The following is an 18578-nucleotide window of genomic DNA, read 5'->3' on the forward strand; positions in this document are numbered from 1 at the left end:
AGTTGACAGCACAGTTACTAAATTGGCAAGCTAAAAGATAAGAGCCACATTAAAATGTGAAATAATTAAAAACAAATCGAAATGCGTCTTAGATGTTTCAGAAGGGGTCAAGTCAACCATGGGATGCACATACCTTTATCAATGTGTTTGTATTTTAAAGGGCACATGATTAAATTTGGCATAGGCCTTTTCAACCCCAAGTAATACAATTTAATTTATCAATTCTTGAAACTTAATGTACATCATGAGTTTGAAAATTCATCTTTTTAAAAAATATATTATTAATTTTACCAGAATATTATGATGTACGTTTCTAAAAAGAACATTAGAAGTTACGAGGCGCGCAGGACTACCGCTCATAAAGTGTACTTCACGACTAGCGTGCTGAAATTGGTTAGTTTTTAAGCTGAATAGACCAGCAGTAAAGTTCGTGGTCGAAATTTTAAACTTCACGAGCAAAGTCTCAGAAAATTGCATTTTCGACAGTAATTCGTGCTTAGATTATAGAACCGCAAATTTCTAGAAAGGTTATAAATTATAAGTCTGTGTCTGATATAGTCGGAGTTTTTTGGAAGCCCAATGCCCACTTCGACCCCATGAAGACATCAAACGTGTTTGTTAGGGACCATACATAATTTTCAACATTTTCAAAAGAGTACAAAACATAGCCTACCCTTTAGGGGGAGGGGGTTGAAAGTTTAGGCAAAGTACTTTTTTATGAAAAAAGTATAAAATAATGATCTTAAAATTACAGAAATCAACATTTTATTGTGTACTCTTTCAGGGGGAAGGGAGGTTACAGAAAGAGTATGTTTTGTACTCTTATGAAAATGTTGATCCTTAGAGAACTGTCCGTTAGGTTACTGCTTTCAACTTTAGGACCCCTGAATTTCGTGGAATGGTGAAGGAGCTGTTCTCTAGACACTGGGCATTTTACTGGTCTCTCACTAATACATTGTTGTATCCACGTTACACTTCACTTCACTACCAGCCAACAATAGCTCTTAATCTAATTTACAAACACGTGAGGAAAACTCAACACATGCATATGCAGAATATAGTCGTTCTTTAAAGGCAGTCGGAATGCGATTGCCTCATTAGAGCCACTGTCACCATAACGTAGTAGTCGTAAAGCAAGCTGTGTCCGCTAAAAACACGAGAGTTCAGACGTATCAGGCGGTATTGAGAAGCAGACAAAAACAGTTTGAAAAGGTAATTTTGTAAAGCATATTTCCTAGCTAGTACCGTAATTCAAAAGATACCTGTATTTTCAATGATATAATTTCGACTTGAATGCATCTCCCTAAAGTGCTCCGAAGGGCATTAAGAAATGAATTGGGTCCGGGCCATATACATCTGGTGTTTAGTCCATCGTAGGTGGAGGTGCTAATGCAATGGAACTTTATAATGGAGCTATTTTGTAGTTCGTCGTTACAAATATTGTTTCACAAAATTTGAATTTGACGTCTTGTTTTTCATTTCTAGAACATCTGGACATCATGCCTACTGAGATTAAAGCTTCAAAGCCCGGGCCAGTTCGCCCGAAAACACTAGACATCATAGTAGCTGCAATTGAAGACTTAAACGAGAAGAACGGAGCGTCTGTGGTCGCCATCAAACAGTGGATTCTCACTAAATACCCAGAAATCCCCGAAAGTAGACTGAAAGTTATGATGAAAAAGGGCTTGGCAAAGGGCATCGAAAGTGAAGTTATCGTCAGGCCGAAGAAATCGTTAGCGTCAGTAGGCATGACTGGGCGCTTCAAGATCGGAAAGCCACCAAAACCAGTCAAACCTCCCAAAAAGAAATCCGAGAAAGGGAAAGAGAACAAGAAACCTCGCAAAAAGCCAGCACCCGAAAATGGATCGTCGGCTGACGAGAAAGCACCCACTCCAAAGAAGGCTGCCAAGACGTCTAAACCTAAAAAGTCCGCAGCCACCAAACCTCGCTCAGCGAGCAGTTCACCAGTTAAAAAAGTAAGCAAGTCAAAGAAGGCGGCTCGTAGAAGTAAATCTCATTCCCCGCTCAAGAGTAACGCGAAGAAATCTGCTTTAGACAAAATTGGAAAATCTCCGTCTATCAAAAAATCGAAATCGAAATTAAAGACAACTGAAAAGGTAAAAGGGAAACAACCCAAATCAAAAGCACTGAAAAAGACTGCAAAAAAGTGATTCATAAATACGCTTGATGTAGCCTCAAAGAATGCGAACTTTCAATTAGTAAATATTCTGATGACGGCAAGATTAGATACGATATCAATGATGTAAAATAAGTTTAATGTAAATGAGATGTATAGATTGTTTGCTTGTTGGAATGGTTTTAATCTACCAACTTAAGTTGGCAGTGGCGTTTCTGTTAATCAGCACTTGCCGATGGTACATAAATTCAATTTTAAGAGTAAATATTATAATTATCATTATTTGTATTTGTTTGTAAAAATAAAAATGAAAAATATTAAAATTGCTATTACGACTGCGTTTCTTGTGACTACCGAACCAATTTTTTAGTATTACATTTTAATACATCCACATTGTTTTTGTTATTTGAATTGCAGAAATAATTTTTATAAAAAAAAAAATTTGACAGTGAAATTATGCAAATAGTAATTTACATATTCACAAGTACCGAAACAATAGGCTCAGTCCTCTTATTACCATCTTGCATTCTGCCAAGTCTGAAGCCAATTCAAATTTAGTTATCGCGGTAACAATAACCCAACAACATAAAAGCACATGAGTAAAAACAATAGCCTCCCCGGAGCTTGCTCCATTTGGGGAGGCTAAAAACAGAGCATGGTTTTAATGTAGTCCTACATGAGTTAATTTCCTGAACGTGCAGCAATTTAGGTGTGTTAATTAATAATGTAGAAATTAATCTCATTTCGCAAAAGTCTAAAGGCTGAAACATAATGCAGTAAAGAGGATGATCTAATCCCCGTGTAAGGGCCGCAGGGCATCTAACTTTTTTTTTCCTGCTCTTATAAGTGCTGCGTTTTGGAGAATACTATTTTTGGATAGACATTGCAACAAAATCAATAGTAGCACAATGTATGAATAGATACAGAAGAATACAGAAAACATATTAATGAATCCGTTTAGGTAAAAAGGTGATCAACAATATTATATTAATCGTCATTATCATAATCTCCATAAGCAGTAAAATGCTCATTTGTCTTCTTTTCATTGTTAAATTTAAAAAAAAAATCACTATAATGATTATGATCGTGATCAAATATCACGATCACAATGTTCATTCATATCATGCCATCCTTATTCATGATCATAGCTCATCATCAGCCTCACCATCACTGTCTTACGTCGTCATCATCCTCCTTGGCGGCCGTTTACCTCCATGTCAACATCAACATTTCATTAACAAAAACAGCAAATAGGAGTATAGTAAATTTGTTTATGTTTATTGTTAAGCACATCCAAGTTCCATCTGTTTTTAACATTATTACAGGTACATCATTACAGATGTTACAATGGGCTGTTCCCCTAAGCCTTATGCCTTGGTTATTGTTCTTAAGGTCCCATAAAACGTCAGCGTGTGTTTGTGGGATAACATGCGTGTGGGCAGTGACATATATAGGAGTCCTAAAATGGGGGCAGGGAGGCACAATGATTAGGTAGGGGGAGCCAGCTTGCAAAATAAGGTGATTTGAGGTGATTTTTAGCTACTTGAGCATGATTTTGTGGGGCAGAATGGGGGCGCACACCGCATAGATAACCCACTGTTTGTGGGACGTGTGTGTTCCTGGCCCTTATGATTAGTTGGCGTTCACTCACTCTGGGAAGGTTCACTGGACTCATTCAAAATACAACAGCATCAATTTTTAGGAGAGACTGCAGAAGCTGTAGAATATCCGTATACATCCTCATTTTAGATGTCAGCGACACGACCAAGCCCACTTCAAACCCGCCAATCAATTTACCACTTTTACCATCTACAGAAATCATTTCATTTTTAGTCTTAACATTATTAATTGCTTCATTTAGTAACACCATCCAATTGTCTCTAGTTCTGGAAGAAAATGAGTTACAATGCAAAATATGAGGAATGTTCAAAACAGCCTTTGCCATTATCGAGGCTGCCAATGATAAATAGGGATCATTTTTGTGATCTGCAGCATAATCAGTTAATGTTTTACTGACAATAATCTCTGTTGCCCCACCCCCTGGTAAAGTTACAAAACAAGTTTGTCTTACAGTAGGAAAATGTGATGTTGACTTTTGCAATGGTTGCTGACAATTTGGGTTCTTCTTCGTACCCTGCGGACCACTACAGGATGATTCATTAGAAAATGTTGATGCATCTTCAGTCCACATACGAAGCACTTTGATTGTATTTCCGAATGCTCTTATATATTCTGTTACAAGTCCCGGCGATGGGGCACAAATAACTACCTGATGGGTTTGCACCAAATTTGGGACAAGATTTACAAAAGCTTTAGACCCAATTATGATTCTCTCACATCGTATGTCCCCTATTGATGCATCTGTTATCCGATCATCAATATCAGCATTAATTACAACTCTAGTTAACCTACTTATACGGTCAACATCATCCTCAGATAATAAATGAACAACAGAAATTTTATATTGAGAACACAAATGCTTAGCAGTGTCTGAAAACTGGTCTGTGCTTAATACCAAAGTGATACCTCTATCCCTGAGGACTTTTAACCGTCGTTCTAATGAAGTTGATAAATATGTAAATGCCTTTGTGACTTGGCTCTGTTCTTTTAAAAAGATAGTAGCATTTGATTGTGGAACGATATCTTCTAGGGAGCATTTTAAAAGAATAAATTTCATCTTTGTGTCACATGATTCATTAAAATGTACACAGAAATCCTTTTGTATTACCATGCCTGGAATAAGCCTGGACATGGTAACAGCTTGTCCGCTGATCTTCAAAAATAAATCCGCAAAATCATCAATCAGTTCACACATCAATTGATTTAACTGTTGAATATTTTGACAATGTCTGGTGACCAGTTGCACCACAAGATCCGATAAGATCCTCTGAGTGTGCAAATTAAATTTACTTGCCATTGATGTCTGCGCCAAATGTCTACAAATGTCTTCCATGTTTTTTGCATCATCTTTATGAACCCTTGCATGCTGCTGTAGTGCCTGCAGGACAGTTGTCTGCAAAACGTCTGCATTCAGTCTAGCAAATGCATCTCTTAATTTAAAAATGGTACTTGCTCTTTCTGGAGTGTTCAAGTTTTGGGATATTTCTCGTAGCAGTTCAGTTAAAATGAAAATAAATGCTTTTGAGTTGTCTCCTACTAATTGGTGGTGGGATATTACAGAATCTAAAATAATTTTGCCAATGGGGTGTTTGAAATTTAAAGATTGTAGTACAGCGACACCATCATTAGTTATGCATATAGTTCCACTAGAAGAAGACAGCAGTGTTGACAATGCATTTGGACCGAATGATTTCTTTACTAGATTCTCCAGAGTTTGGCAAATGGCCAGAGCATCAGATACATCAACTGCTTGAGCTGTAGTCATTTTCTACACACAACTGCTTACTTATATTGCATTTCGGAACCTGAAAATAAATATTGCTGATTTAAGTTATTCAAATACATTTCATTAAAAAAACAAAGAAGTACATTGAAATTCCTGATGATGACATAATTAATGTCGAAATATTGAATCCCAACATGATGGCGTGTATTTCAATACTTGGAGTATGTATTATACTTTCTTACATTGAAATTGAAATTCAAATAATTGTATTCATTCTCGAAACACACAAAATACAAGTAAAATAGTAGTGAATTGGAAATGAATGAAAAGGAAACACCAAACAAAACTTAAAGAGCTTGTTTGAATGGTGTTCCAAAACAACCACCCCTCTCTAACCTAAGGCTAAAAGAGTGAATAAATAAATAAAAAGCAATTGTTGTACTAATATAAGAAAAAGAAGTCTCACTAAAAAACGAATGGTCCAGGAGACTATTTCGATTTTACTTGTTGATTTTCAACTGTGCACCATTATTTACATTTACACCATTTGCAATGTTATATGGTGGTTTAAATAAGAGATAAAATTAAGAGTCATATTATATAAAGACTTACATTATTTACATACTACTACAACAGTACTTCTATCTAATCTTAGTCTAGTAGTAGCTAATGTTTGCCTAAACTCTTAATTAGTTGAGCTAGAGGGTTAAAAATAACACAATGCTCGGCCTATTGGCCTATCCAGGCAGTAAAAAAAGTATACAAAAAAGAGCCTAGGCCCAGGCTTTGTAGGAATACAATCCATATACGGCAGAGCCCCATGAATCGGCCTCATTCAAGGCTGCTTTTTACTGTACTGTTGTAGGCCTAGAGGCTAGGCCCAGTCTAGGCCCAAAAAGATCTAGGACCAGGCCTTCATTATGCACAAACAACTAACAAAATCAACATAAAGTATGAATAATAAAGACAGCTTTTAGAACGAACCTGAATCCGGGCATTATGTCATCACTGCTAACTAAACAACTCTCCGTGTGTTCGTGTTGTTTGTTTAGCATTCATGGAGGCAGACATGACAGGCTCGTACATATATTTTTTTTTAAACAAAAATAAATATTGTTGATAAATTATTAATATATATATATATATACATAAATAAATGAATATAATAAATCCAACTTAGAATCTTCAATCAAGGTGGTATAAAAATCAAGATTAGTAGGTATAACACTCTCCAAATGTTACTAATAATGTAGAAATATACTGTAAATGTACGGGTCTAGCTAGCTGTACAGGTCTTGATGAAATAAAACAAAAAGACAGTAACTCAAGAGACACAGACATTTTGAGATTCAAAGTTTCGATTGATCATTTTCAATATACAGATGAGAAAATCTCACCCATTCATATATATTTACAATATTTATAGAAGTATGGCAAAAGCAAATCAAAAACCGACCAATCAGAATCAGAATCCCTGAAATGAGGTAATCAAAAATGAGGTACGTGTCTTACATTAAGTAGATCACTTATTTTAATGAATTAAATCAACAATTGTACTGTATATAGAAGCCTGGGAGTGCTAGCTGAATGAAAGTCTCATGAAATGAAATAAACAATAATATAATCCAGTGAATAATACTTAAACAGTAGAAAATGTTTACAAGATAAGTGTGATATCAAAAGTTCAGAGAATTAAAGTAAATAATGAAAGCTCCCGGCTTAGAGATGCCATCTAAACCATGTGTTTAAAACAGGCTTAAAGCGCCTAATGCCAATGGACAAAGCATCCGTAAATAAAATTTGTGACCAAAGTAGGTAGGTTAGCCATACATAATTTGAATTATCAAATATTAAAGTTTGCTTTAACAGGTCTTATTATTTGTAATATACTGTATATTATAATTTATACATTATAACATCGATCACTATATAATGTTCCTGGCATTCGATTTTTTTTTCGCTCGTTTCCTGCACAGCTTTCATTTGCCATACCTGCAGATCATCCTCATTTGATGTGCAAAGAAGCATAATAATAATAATAATAATAATAATAATATTTCATATACCTCTTGGCACCAACACTAGGAGTTCACCTCCATCCCCCACCCACATACATTGAAAAATGTTTTGTTGCTTCATTTATTTAAAAAAAAAAAAACCTCATTTTCAGCATTACAATGCACAGCATGATATTGCACCTCAAGTGTCGATTAAATATAGATGATTAGATGTACAGACTTTTTTAAAAGATAATAATATAGGCCTATTGATTATCATATCAGCCTTTGTATGCAAAAACTATTCTTTACTTATTTATGCCTTGCTTATTTATTTAGTTATTAATTAATTTATTTATTTATTTTAATTAATTAATTAATTTTTATTGTTGGTAATTACTCTATTAAATTAAATATAACGTTGGCCTATTAATATTACTATTGATTTTGTGCTCATTATTATTGAATTGTTAGATTATTCTGATAAGTACTTTTTACAGGGACCAGTACCCTTTGTTACCTATCAGTCTTTATTTGTTGAGTTAAAAAAAATGAATTATAAATTATATGAATTTAATTGTCCAATTAACTTTTTTTCTTCACATCTAACTTTTTTTTATTGTAAGTTATTAACTTACTTCAATAGAATATACAATTTAAACAATTTGGGACGGGTTGGTTTTCGTTTGGGACACCTTTGATGATGATGTAAGGAATCGTGAATCGACAAAAATAAGTTTTGATATCACGATTCATTCGCGTGTGAACTAATGGAACTAATGATGCTGATTGGTTGGGAATTTATGTTTAGCGCCCTCTATTAATGTTGCTTATTGTTTTTTGGTGTTAAAAATGACGACAAGAAATCCAGCTGACTGAGATATAAAATCGAAGGCTGAAAAACAAAATAAGTGGTATAATTGGAGGTGTGTGTTACTAGTTCCGGGTGGTGTATTTGCAAGTTTGGTATGTAGTATTATAATATTTAGAATAAACATTTAGAGGTGCTGTTACTTCCTAGTGTCTGATTAAATTTTCTTCACATTGATTGGTGTAGGGCCTAAGCCCTAGGCCTACTACTACTACTACTAGTACTAGTAGGCCTAGACTAGGCCTATCCCTTGGCCTAGGGGGGTCCGGTCCACCGGGCTAGCCTAGGCTTAATAATATATAGTAATAATTGTATAGTATTGGTAAGGACCTACCTGTCTGTGTGTGTAGGGTTAGGCCTCCACCAAGCAAGTCTTTGATAGCACAAGAGTCCTGAAGTGGCAATGTTCGGGTGGGGAGGGGGTAGGCCTTACTTTTAGAAGGTGTGGTGAGAACAATTGGGGTAAAGAGCTAGGCCCTAGACCTATGTAGTTAAGAGGAGGGGTGGATTGGGGTGTTCCCTTACCTGTTGTAGGGTAGGGCCTTTTTTCTATCTATTATCTAAATGATTTCTCACTTGGTTAGAGATTGTTTTGTTTGGCTGCTGCTGGGTAGGGTATTTAAATATTAGGATTTAAATAATGCTGAAATAATTATAAATTCATCTTTTGCAGGTTCCCGCTACTTAGAAGGAACTCATCAAACAATATGCTGCATAATGGACAACTCCGAACTCTGGTCCAAAGAATTAGCAAAAAGAAAATATTGCCATCTTGGGTAGTGATTAGTTCAAACGCATCAACAACGAATGAAGCCTCAAATCAGAGTAAATGGTCACAGAAGAAACACACCAAACAGAAATTCCAACGGCATCTTCATACGAGTGGTAAATGTTGTTACAACTGTAACACTCCTGTGATATATGAACCGTGGATGGACGAAGACATCATCTGTGTCTTGCAGGGAAGTTGCATGCCCGGTAGTACTCGTTACTGCAGGACCAATTCTATGTTTGGAAAAATGGATATCACTGATATTATGCAAGGGGTACCCTTTGCGAGAAAGTTCTCAACTCTAGCTGGAAATCCTAGATTTTCATCAGACGTCAACAGATATCATCACACCTTTACCGATGGAGCACAGTCCTCTTTAGGAGGAGTACACGCCTTAAAATATTATCAACCAGAGTTTGCATTATTCAGTAAGACAAAAAAAAAATTTAGTATGGTTAATAACAACCCCTTTATGCAATTAAATCAGCACTGCCTTTACTCAACATCAGCCCTGAGAAACGCAACAGATACAAATGAGGAGGGAATGTCTGACGTAAATAAGTCATTGAGTCAGCGTGCGAAACTGAAGCGAGCTGTGAAGGAGTATGGTGGCACTGTTGTAGTCTTTCATGTCTGTATCTCACTTGCCTCCCTTGGTGGATTTTATCTCGCTGTCTCAAGGTAATTTTACTTCACATGATCTCTGATTAGTACCGTAATTGTTTGAATAAGCCTCGTTCTCGAATAAGCGCCGCTCTTGAATAAGTGCCGTGGTGTTTAATTGAGAGTATATATCACCATGTGTGTTAATAGAACACTTTGAGGAACAAGGTTTTAAATACAATATATACAGTGTTAAAATGAATAAATAACACAATGAAGACACAAGCATTTCTTTATAAACGTTTATTTACAATGACGTAGGACCTATGATAGTCCTACTAAACTTTGGTAATACGTGAGATAGGTAACTTGGGAATGAGAATGGAAAGCACCGCGCCAATATTTTTTTATAAATGCCATTCTTGAATAAGTGCTGCTTTCGAATAAGAGCTGCATTGAAGCCTTCAAAAATGTTATAAGCGCCGCAGGGCTTATTCGAACATTTACGGTAAATACAGATCTCCCTCTAGTTGAAGAGCCCTTCAGTTAAAGACCACCTCAAATTAAAGACCAGTTTTGTGTGGTCACCAATTATTCACAAATGTTTTTTTATCTTTATTATTCTAAATTACAGACTAAAGCTGCTAATGACCATAGAAACCCAAGTCCCTAAAGTAGTATTTAATTGGAGGGAGACCTGTATTATCAATTTTATATCATTAACCACCAGAAAAGTTTATGGTCAAAATTATTAATTTAAAAAATGAATCCAATTCTCTCACATCCTTCCGTGTTCAAATTGCATCCCATTTTATCACCTCATTCATTTTCTTTTAAACGCATCCCATCTTTCTCAGCTGATTTTGTCACTAAAGCCGGTTTCACACTAAGTGAATTTATTTGCGCGAATTGAAGGCATTGGTTCATGCACATTCACATTGGAGTTCAGCAAAATCAGTAGTTCGAACTGTTTCTACTTTTTGCAAATCAAAAATATGCACAACCAATCAGAGCTCAAAAAGTAAACCAACGCTTAGTGTAAAACCGGTTTAAATCCCATTGTATCACCATATACTAGTGCTACGGTATCAGAAATTGTAATGTCTATAAAATTATATAATTTGATGATTTTATCTTCTAGCGGACTTGATATGGCAACACTTCTGAAAACCCTTGGTTTTAGCACTGATATGGTACAATCTAAACTTGCTACGGGAGCCAGCACGTTTGTAGTTGCCTACGCTGTCCACAAAATGTTTGCACCTGTTCGCATTGGGATCACACTGACCACTTGCCCTTTCCTTGTGAGATATCTACGCCGTGTCGGTATTTTAAAGGTCACCAACTAAAAAAGGGATAGAACTGGGCTGCCATACCATGTCATTTTCATTGAAGAAAATATATAACTGGAATATCACAAATTTCTCCTGCAGTGGCCTCGATGTAGCAGCGATGCTGAAGTTTGTTGGATTCAGTGAAGAAGTGATCCAAGCTCGTATGGCAACAAATGCAAGTACATTCGTGATTGCATATGCGGTCTACAAACTCTTTATGCCTGTTCGTGTAGGTATAACGTTGACTGTTGCACCATTACTGGTTCAATATCTGCGTCGAATTAATGTCTTGAAGCCACCAAAGAAATGAGCGTCAAATTTTTAAGGAAGTAATTTTGAAAAGGAAGATATTGCCAAAATTATACTCGACATGTTGACATAAACGTCACTCTATAAATTGTCAAGGACTTTCGTTCTGCCACTGAGAGCACTGCATACATTTCTTGGACTTTTTACTTAAGGCTACCATTCTACAGTAATTCTATGGAACCATTCAGAACTCTGCATCAGTAACAAGCAGCAACAGTAACATTGTTTTCATTTGTATACATTTTAAGAAAATACTGCATTTATATGGAAAAATATAAATTATTTCATATAAAAAGAGCTACTGTATATATTGAAGCAAAATCTGCTGTAAATGTCTATGTAAAAGTTATGTTTAGGAAATGTTTCTAAACAAAGAAAAAAAAATGGAATGAGAAAAATATACTGTATAATTAACAATTAAATAAAGCTGAGGAGTGTCCTCATGTACCCAGTACACCAATTGTTTTCATTTGGCTTATTAGTCATTGAATCAAGCATCATGTAGCAGATTTCTCTGTTGACTATTAAGCTTGCCACAGGATTCATTTTTTTTTTTAATGATTGTACTGTACTGTTGTATAGACAGATTTAAAGAATAAATAAAAATTATTGTACATAGAGGGAAGTAGATAAATATAGTGTATATGTATACAGTTAACCTTTCCTAATTCAACTTTGCCTAACTTGAATAATCGATCTTATTTTACATGCCAGAGTGTTGTGTTTTCCATTAATTAACAATCTACAAGTCACATTTTATCTAAAACACACAATTCTTCAATGCCATTTTGGATTTGACTTAGGCAAGTTCAGCTGTATACAGAATTCTAGTCATCACATTTATCATGAAATGTATTTGAAACTGCTGTACAGTACTGTAAACTGTACTATATATAAGATAGATACTTATAGAAAGGTAAAACACAAGAAAATGTTCCAACAACATTGAAATTTTTTGATAATGAAAACTTTTTATTTTTAATAAGACTTACTTACAAAAATGGAATAGCTTGTGGTTTTTTAACATGTTTTTAATAAACACTTTTATTTATAATAAATGTACATTATCACTAAGAGAATTTATGCGTATATTTATTATAGTAAACTACTGATAAATGCCTCTAGCATCATCTTTGTCTCCTGCCATTCATAATATGTACTGTACATATTATATTGTGTTGTTAAATTTCATTACCTGGCCAGACACACACTGTCTTAAAATACACCACTATGTTCCTATATTGAAATGCTTTGATATCTACCCTACTCTGCAATTATTTCCTACCACAAGTTTACAAATATTGATTCCACAAAACCACATATAACAATAAAATAATTTCAGAAAAACATAATTTCACTACACAGTGTAACAATGTCAATAAAACCCCCATTTTGTACAACACAGTTTGCAGCAACTTGCATTTTCAGAATTCTCAACAAAAGCATTGTTTTGAAGGTTATCGAACAGCAAGATTTTTTTCAGTTCGGATAACAAATATTTGCATGGAAACTCTTCTTGCTTTGTTCGTAGCTTCATGATAGTTGCACCCAATTAATTTTCTTACATTGACAACAAATTTAAATATGCCATCTTAAAACTATGCATGTTATGATGTAGATGGTGGCATCATACGTTTTACCTCGGCATATTTCATAATCCAGGGATGTTCTAATACCTCATGAAGCCTTAGCCTTGAGGTTGGATTGTGTCGCAACAACTGAAAAGGAAGGAATATTGAATATTACAAGGCAGTCACAAACAATTATTGTTCTATACACATGTATGTTGACGACAACATGTACAACATTGGATGAATACATCTTGGCCCTCTACAAAATTTCTTGACTGGTAAAAAAATCAGACATCATTTTGCGCAAGAGCAAATGAACTTGAATATAATGTAATACTTACTTTAGAGATTAAATCTTTAGCACCTTCAGATACATAGTCAGGAAATTTATAGTCCACCTACAAAAAAGAACAAAAGTTGGAAACATTAATAAAGTATATCTCACTACTGTATATAAAAATGTGTAATGGATAAACAGTATTTAGTTCCCCTTCGTTGTGAACAAGCAGGCCCGCAGCCAGGGAGGTTTTTATGGTTCAAGCAAACCCCCCCCCCACCTTGAATTTCCCGAACAAGTCCTCCAACCCGATTAATGCACTTCAGACCCACCCAGACTCAGACGGAATGTTTTGCTACAGACATCTTTTAAACATAACTGCTATTATAGCATTATTAGACTCAAAGAACACAAAAAAACCTCTGCCTTCGGGGGTTTCGCCAACCACACTTCGACTCTGGGCCTGTCAAATGTAATCCAATGCGAGCAATATTGCAATTTGCAGTAATTATGACGGCATGATTGCCGTCCTATAACTTTTCAAACAGCGCCTTTACACAGCTTTGTCTACGCTATCAAATTTTATGTGACATAAAAATGTGTTGTGCCCATATATGGGTACGATGACGTCATATCACATATTAATAAATTGTATCAAAAAAAGTTCAACTCTCTATGTTCCATCACATTTTATGCGACACATTTTTATTGAAATTTGATAGTGTAGACAAAGCTTTACCGCAATATTGTCGCAATTTGACGCTTTTCTGTCCGAAACGGTCAGAAAAGCACATTGGTGCACAACTTTAACCTTTATAGTTATGTTTCAATGCGCATATTTCGGCATGTCCCAAGTTTTTGTCAAATTAAATTTGATAGTCTGAACAGGGCTTTAGGAAGTGCTTTTTATTCACAAGAAAAAATCTAAGTGTGAAAGCATTTGAACCCAGGACACTGGAATTGGAGGGCAGGCATCTTAACCACCAAGTTAGAACTCCACTCAGGTACGTACCTTTGTTATACGTCTATAAGTCTCACTGTTGCCTTCAGCTTCGAATGGCGGTTTTCCAACAAGAAATTCGTAACATAACACGCCAAGACTCCACAAGTCTACGTTAGCATCGTGCATCTTGCCTTCGATCATCTCTGGTGGGAGGTAATCTAGTGTGCCACACAACGTTGCTCGCCTATGTGAAAAAAAATATTTAAAAATTCTTGAAGATGATATAATAAAGGTCACAGCATTGAATTTGGACTCCCTCTCATTATTCGGAGTAACATTCATTCTATCTTAGGAATGATTTTTTATAAAAATGTTGTTGGTAATTTCTTTACTGTCCATTAAACCAAATAATTAAATACCTTGATGATGGTGCATGAACAGACCATCCAAAGTCTGCAATCTTCAGATCTCCTTTTAGACCGAGCAAAAGGTTTTCTGGTTTGATGTCCCTATGTATGACTTTCTTACTGTGACAATACAAGAGAGCTTCAGCTAACTGTCCGATATACTGCAGGAGAAGACATACTGCATGTTATGTAATAGATTCTATGACTTTAAGTATAAAGCTTCCAAAATGTCTTGTAGCAAATAATGATGTCATCAGTGGACTAAAGCTCTTTCTACACTATGAAGTTTTATGTGGCATTGTGATTTGCTTATAATGATGATAACATACCCCACCCATAAATTGTCAAAAATAACAATGACAGAGCTTTATACAGAACAATATCATACATAGCTTCCAGGAATATCATGAAGTTATTGTAGCACATTGCTCCCTTTTTTGGGTAACTAGTCCTGGATGGTGAGAGACAACATAAACATGCCTTCTTTAATAACTAATGTGGTGGACACTAAATCTGAAATTACAACCACTGAGTCAATTATAAGAAAACACATTACATGAATGATTATATGATTTCTACACATTATATAAAATATAAACCTGAGTAGAAAGAATTGTCTTACATTTGAAGATCTTCTTTCATCAAATCGTCCATGCTTCTGTAGTTCTTTGTAGAGCTCCCCTTTTGGTGCAAATTCTAAGATAAGGTAAACTCTAGTTGCATCGTAGAAATATCCATAAAGTCTAAGGATGTGTGGATGCCTAAAGTAATAATAATAAAAAAAAAACACCATTAATTGAATCTTTTGAAATGATGTAAGATGCATAAATTATAACATTAAAAAAGTTTAACACATGAGCCACGGCAGTTAAGTTATCAGCAAAATTACTACATGTAAGTGTTCAAATGCTGTTATTAACTGAGAAATAAAATCTAAAAAAGTAGGGTATTATACCTGAGATGTGCTTGGATTTCAATTTCTCTCCGTAACTGATGTTCAACATTTGATTTCAACAGTTGCGATTTGAAGAGAACTTTCAGGGCTACAATGAATTTACTTTGTTTTTCTCTTGCTAGATAAACATTTCCAAATTTGCCTTTGCCCAGAGGTCGTCCGATATCAAAGTCCTGTAGAGTCCACTTTGACCTGCAAAAAACAATACAATTGATTGGTTAGTCATAACATCACCACTTACTAGATAAAATAAAATGATAGCCATCTGTAATGCCCACCCACACTGCAACAACGGTCCTCGGATGACAATTTCATTGGGACCACAGCAAAATGAGGTTCAGCACACTACAAATAATTTTCAATTAACAATCTGCTTTGACTACCACTGACAGCAGATAGCATCACACAAAGCAGACAGATTGTTATAACCTGTGTGTGTGTCATAGTTTTTGTTTTGTTTTTGTATGATTGCTATAGACTATTGAATAGCTTCTTCTGATATGCCATTGGTTAAGTTTTTATTAGTAATTTTTTAAATGTTTTAATTGCTGATCATACCCCATTCCTGATTTAAAGTTAACATCTAATTTGCCAAATGGTAGCAAACCATCAGAAAAGTTACAAAGGAATGTAAAAATGAATACTCACCACCTTTTTTGTCACTCACACCATAAACTAACACAATCAAAGTAGATTGCGTTAGTTTGTGGTGAAAGTGGAGATTTGAGGCACTTACTTTGGGAGCTGTCCTTGCATTCCCGTGGCTTCAGGTTTCCTTTCAGGTGCTTTTGGATTTTGCTGACATTCATGGTGATTCTCTTTGTCTCTAGTACTGGTTGGGACAGCATGATGTTTACCTGCCATTATTGTTGATTGATGACTTCCATGTGCTACATTCATGCTATTCGGTTTCAGGACCCTTTTCGGTCCACCGTCAATTGAACGAACCTATTATAGTATGATAAAAGTAAATTTATTCAGCTATAAATACTGTAATGAATACTGTACAATTTGTGGTATAAATTATGGCATCTACACTTCTTGTTAAAATCTTTGTACACTGTATCATCATATAAACAGGCCTACACTAGATATTCTTCGGACATGCCTGGTGCATTAATAAGATAGTGAGACTGAAGTTTAAGCTTAGGGTCAAGTCAGCTTTATTAGTGAACTCCTTGGATTTAGGTAAAATTGCCGGAATAATATCAACAGCTTAACAGGTATTTGTGGTTTTGTTTGGAGAAAATATATCTGTTATCGTCACAAAATTCTTAGTTATCTCAGATTTTAAGTCTCACCTTTGAATCAGCTGTTTTTCCAATTGGAGTCTGCTTAAAGGAATTCATCTTAAGTACATTAATAAAATATTCCTAGAAAATAAAGCACAATTTTTGTTAAATGTAAAAAAGCATAATTTATCAAAAACCCTATTTTCTAATGTACAGTTCTGTTCTTGTGTGGGTCAGTATGGAATGTTTATTTGTGCCAGTGTTTTTCCAACTGAAAAATTGTTTACTGGTAAGGTCAACTGAGTGTGCACAGCGCTAGCTCTTTTCATTTATTGAAAAAAGTCCTTCCTAGGCTATCAAAGCCTATTCAGTGATTTTTTTTAACCAATACAGTACACAATTTATACCAGTAAGGCATTTAGGTTTACCAGTAAAATTGACAGCTAAAACAGCTTACCGGTAATAAGCTGAATTTGATAATGATTAGTAAATTTTTTATCTATAAAATTACATGACAATATAATCAGCGCTAAATGGATATAATTGTATGGGTTTTACTTAATAACCTGCCCATGGCATTATTTTAATTTATTCAGTTTTTAAAGGTACTTTTGGATTCACCTTTTTACAACCCAGGAAGAAGACAGCGATGATGAAAACTTGTTATGGCTGTTACTTTGCCGATTCAATTAAAGCCAGGCTCCGAGATGAAAACTGGATAACTTGCACCATGGTTGCACAATTGATTTTCAGGAAAAAATCAGAGTAACTACTCCTCCCCACCAGATTTTAAATATTCAAGCATCTGTATCTTACACCATTCCCAAGCTTTTTAAATTTTTCTATCAAACACTCCTTCAATGTTAGAAAAATCAGTTGTACAAATTATCAAAATTAGCTTTCTTTCGGAGCATGGCTTTAAAGCATGTTACTGTGTGAACATGTTTTTATTGTTGTTATTCACACGGTACAGTAGAGTAGCGTTAGATGGCATGCCCGTATCTGGGATAGAGGAATGATACTCACACCGAACAATCAGTAAATAAAGGTCCAGAAATTTTAAGACAACTGGTCAAGAATGTACTGAATATTCATAACATTACAATTGTTATTTAGGCCTGGGGAGGGCATGTGTGTGTGTAAAAAGAAGATTAGACCTAGGCCTAATTAATAAATAATTATTAATATTAATAATAAAAAACTAAATAAAAGGGAATCTGAAATGTTTACATTCTTCTTAATTAACCATACCAGCCAGCAGCATCATAGAGTAATAATAGGCCAGGATTTGGGTATTAAATTTGCCAGTAAAATTTTAATAATGAACAAATGTGGCTAAGTTACAAGTAAGCAGTAGGCCTAATAAGGGCAGACTATTTATCTCACTCAGCTCAGGAGGACCAACCAGCCATATTTTGGCCTACTCTACACAACCAACATGCATGAACTGCACGAATCCGAGAGCTACTGGCTGCACAAACTGATGATGTATCGTATGTGAGATGACCACACACGCCACGCTCCACGGACTGACTGACTCACATTTTATAATTCAATAATTATGATCAAGACTAAACATTTTAAATATGTTAACGCATAAAACAGTATACAAACACTAATTACAGACATTACCACAACTTACTTGAAAAAAATAATAAGAATTATATCCTTTTTTTGCGAAATCAGTAGCTTGTTTTCCTCTACAACCCTCTCTCTTTGGTAAACCTTTTAAATTTTGAAACCAAAATCTCTACAGCAATGTGATTGGCTAATGAAATGCTTATTAGCATATGAAGAGGTCATTGGACTATCGTACAAATTTAG

At 35.1% G+C, this 18578-nt stretch overlaps 4 protein-coding genes across 6 annotated transcripts; 2 read left to right on the forward strand and 2 right to left on the reverse strand.

The window, feature by feature from the left end:
- The first annotated feature begins 1054 nt into the window (after positions 1-1054).
- On the forward strand, positions 1055-2460 carry LOC117123494 (sperm-specific protein PHI-2B/PHI-3-like). The gene is made up of 2 exons (XM_033269441.1): positions 1055-1212; positions 1486-2460. The coding sequence occupies exon 2, from the start codon at positions 1500-1502 to the stop codon at positions 2169-2171; it is 672 nt and encodes a 223-aa protein (XP_033125332.1). The 5' UTR covers positions 1055-1212; positions 1486-1499; the 3' UTR covers positions 2172-2460.
- An 809-nt stretch (positions 2461-3269) lies between these two features.
- Positions 3270-6559, reverse strand: LOC117123493 (T-complex protein 1 subunit theta-like). Its single transcript, XM_033269440.1, has 2 exons — positions 6468-6559; positions 3270-5562 (listed from the first exon to the last, which is right to left on the reverse strand). Exon 2 carries the CDS (start codon positions 5520-5522, stop codon positions 3813-3815), a length of 1710 nt encoding a protein of 569 aa, XP_033125331.1. The 5' UTR covers positions 5523-5562; positions 6468-6559; the 3' UTR covers positions 3270-3812.
- Positions 6560-8291: 1732 nt separating this feature from the next.
- Positions 8292-12448, forward strand: LOC117123527. Of its 3 annotated transcripts, none has more exons than XM_033269484.1 (3): positions 8292-8387; positions 9025-9804; positions 11160-12448. In XM_033269484.1, exons 2-3 carry the CDS (start codon positions 9059-9061, stop codon positions 11368-11370), a joined length of 957 nt encoding a protein of 318 aa, XP_033125375.1. In that variant the 5' UTR covers positions 8292-8387; positions 9025-9058; the 3' UTR covers positions 11371-12448. The 3 variants fall into 3 exon arrangements, with proteins under 3 accessions (XP_033125375.1, XP_033125374.1, XP_033125376.1); XM_033269483.1 differs by having other exon boundaries at positions 8297-8446; XM_033269485.1 differs by having other exon boundaries at positions 8297-8446; positions 10868-11219.
- On the reverse strand, positions 12321-18543 carry LOC117123526 (aurora kinase A-A-like). The gene is made up of 9 exons (XM_033269482.1): positions 18397-18543; positions 16824-16895; positions 16259-16470; positions 15523-15714; positions 15190-15328; positions 14580-14728; positions 14230-14404; positions 13282-13338; positions 12321-13087 (listed from the first exon to the last, which is right to left on the reverse strand). Exons 2-9 carry the CDS (start codon positions 16869-16871, stop codon positions 12977-12979), a joined length of 1083 nt encoding a protein of 360 aa, XP_033125373.1. The 5' UTR covers positions 16872-16895; positions 18397-18543; the 3' UTR covers positions 12321-12976.
- Between the last annotated feature and the right edge of the window lie 35 nt (positions 18544-18578).

Source organism: Anneissia japonica, unplaced genomic scaffold (genome assembly GCF_011630105.1).
Source record: "Anneissia japonica isolate Jap-2015-1 unplaced genomic scaffold, ASM1163010v1 scaffold287717_len1600092_cov198, whole genome shotgun sequence".
NCBI classification, from domain to species: Eukaryota; Metazoa; Echinodermata; class Crinoidea; order Comatulida; family Comatulidae; genus Anneissia; species Anneissia japonica.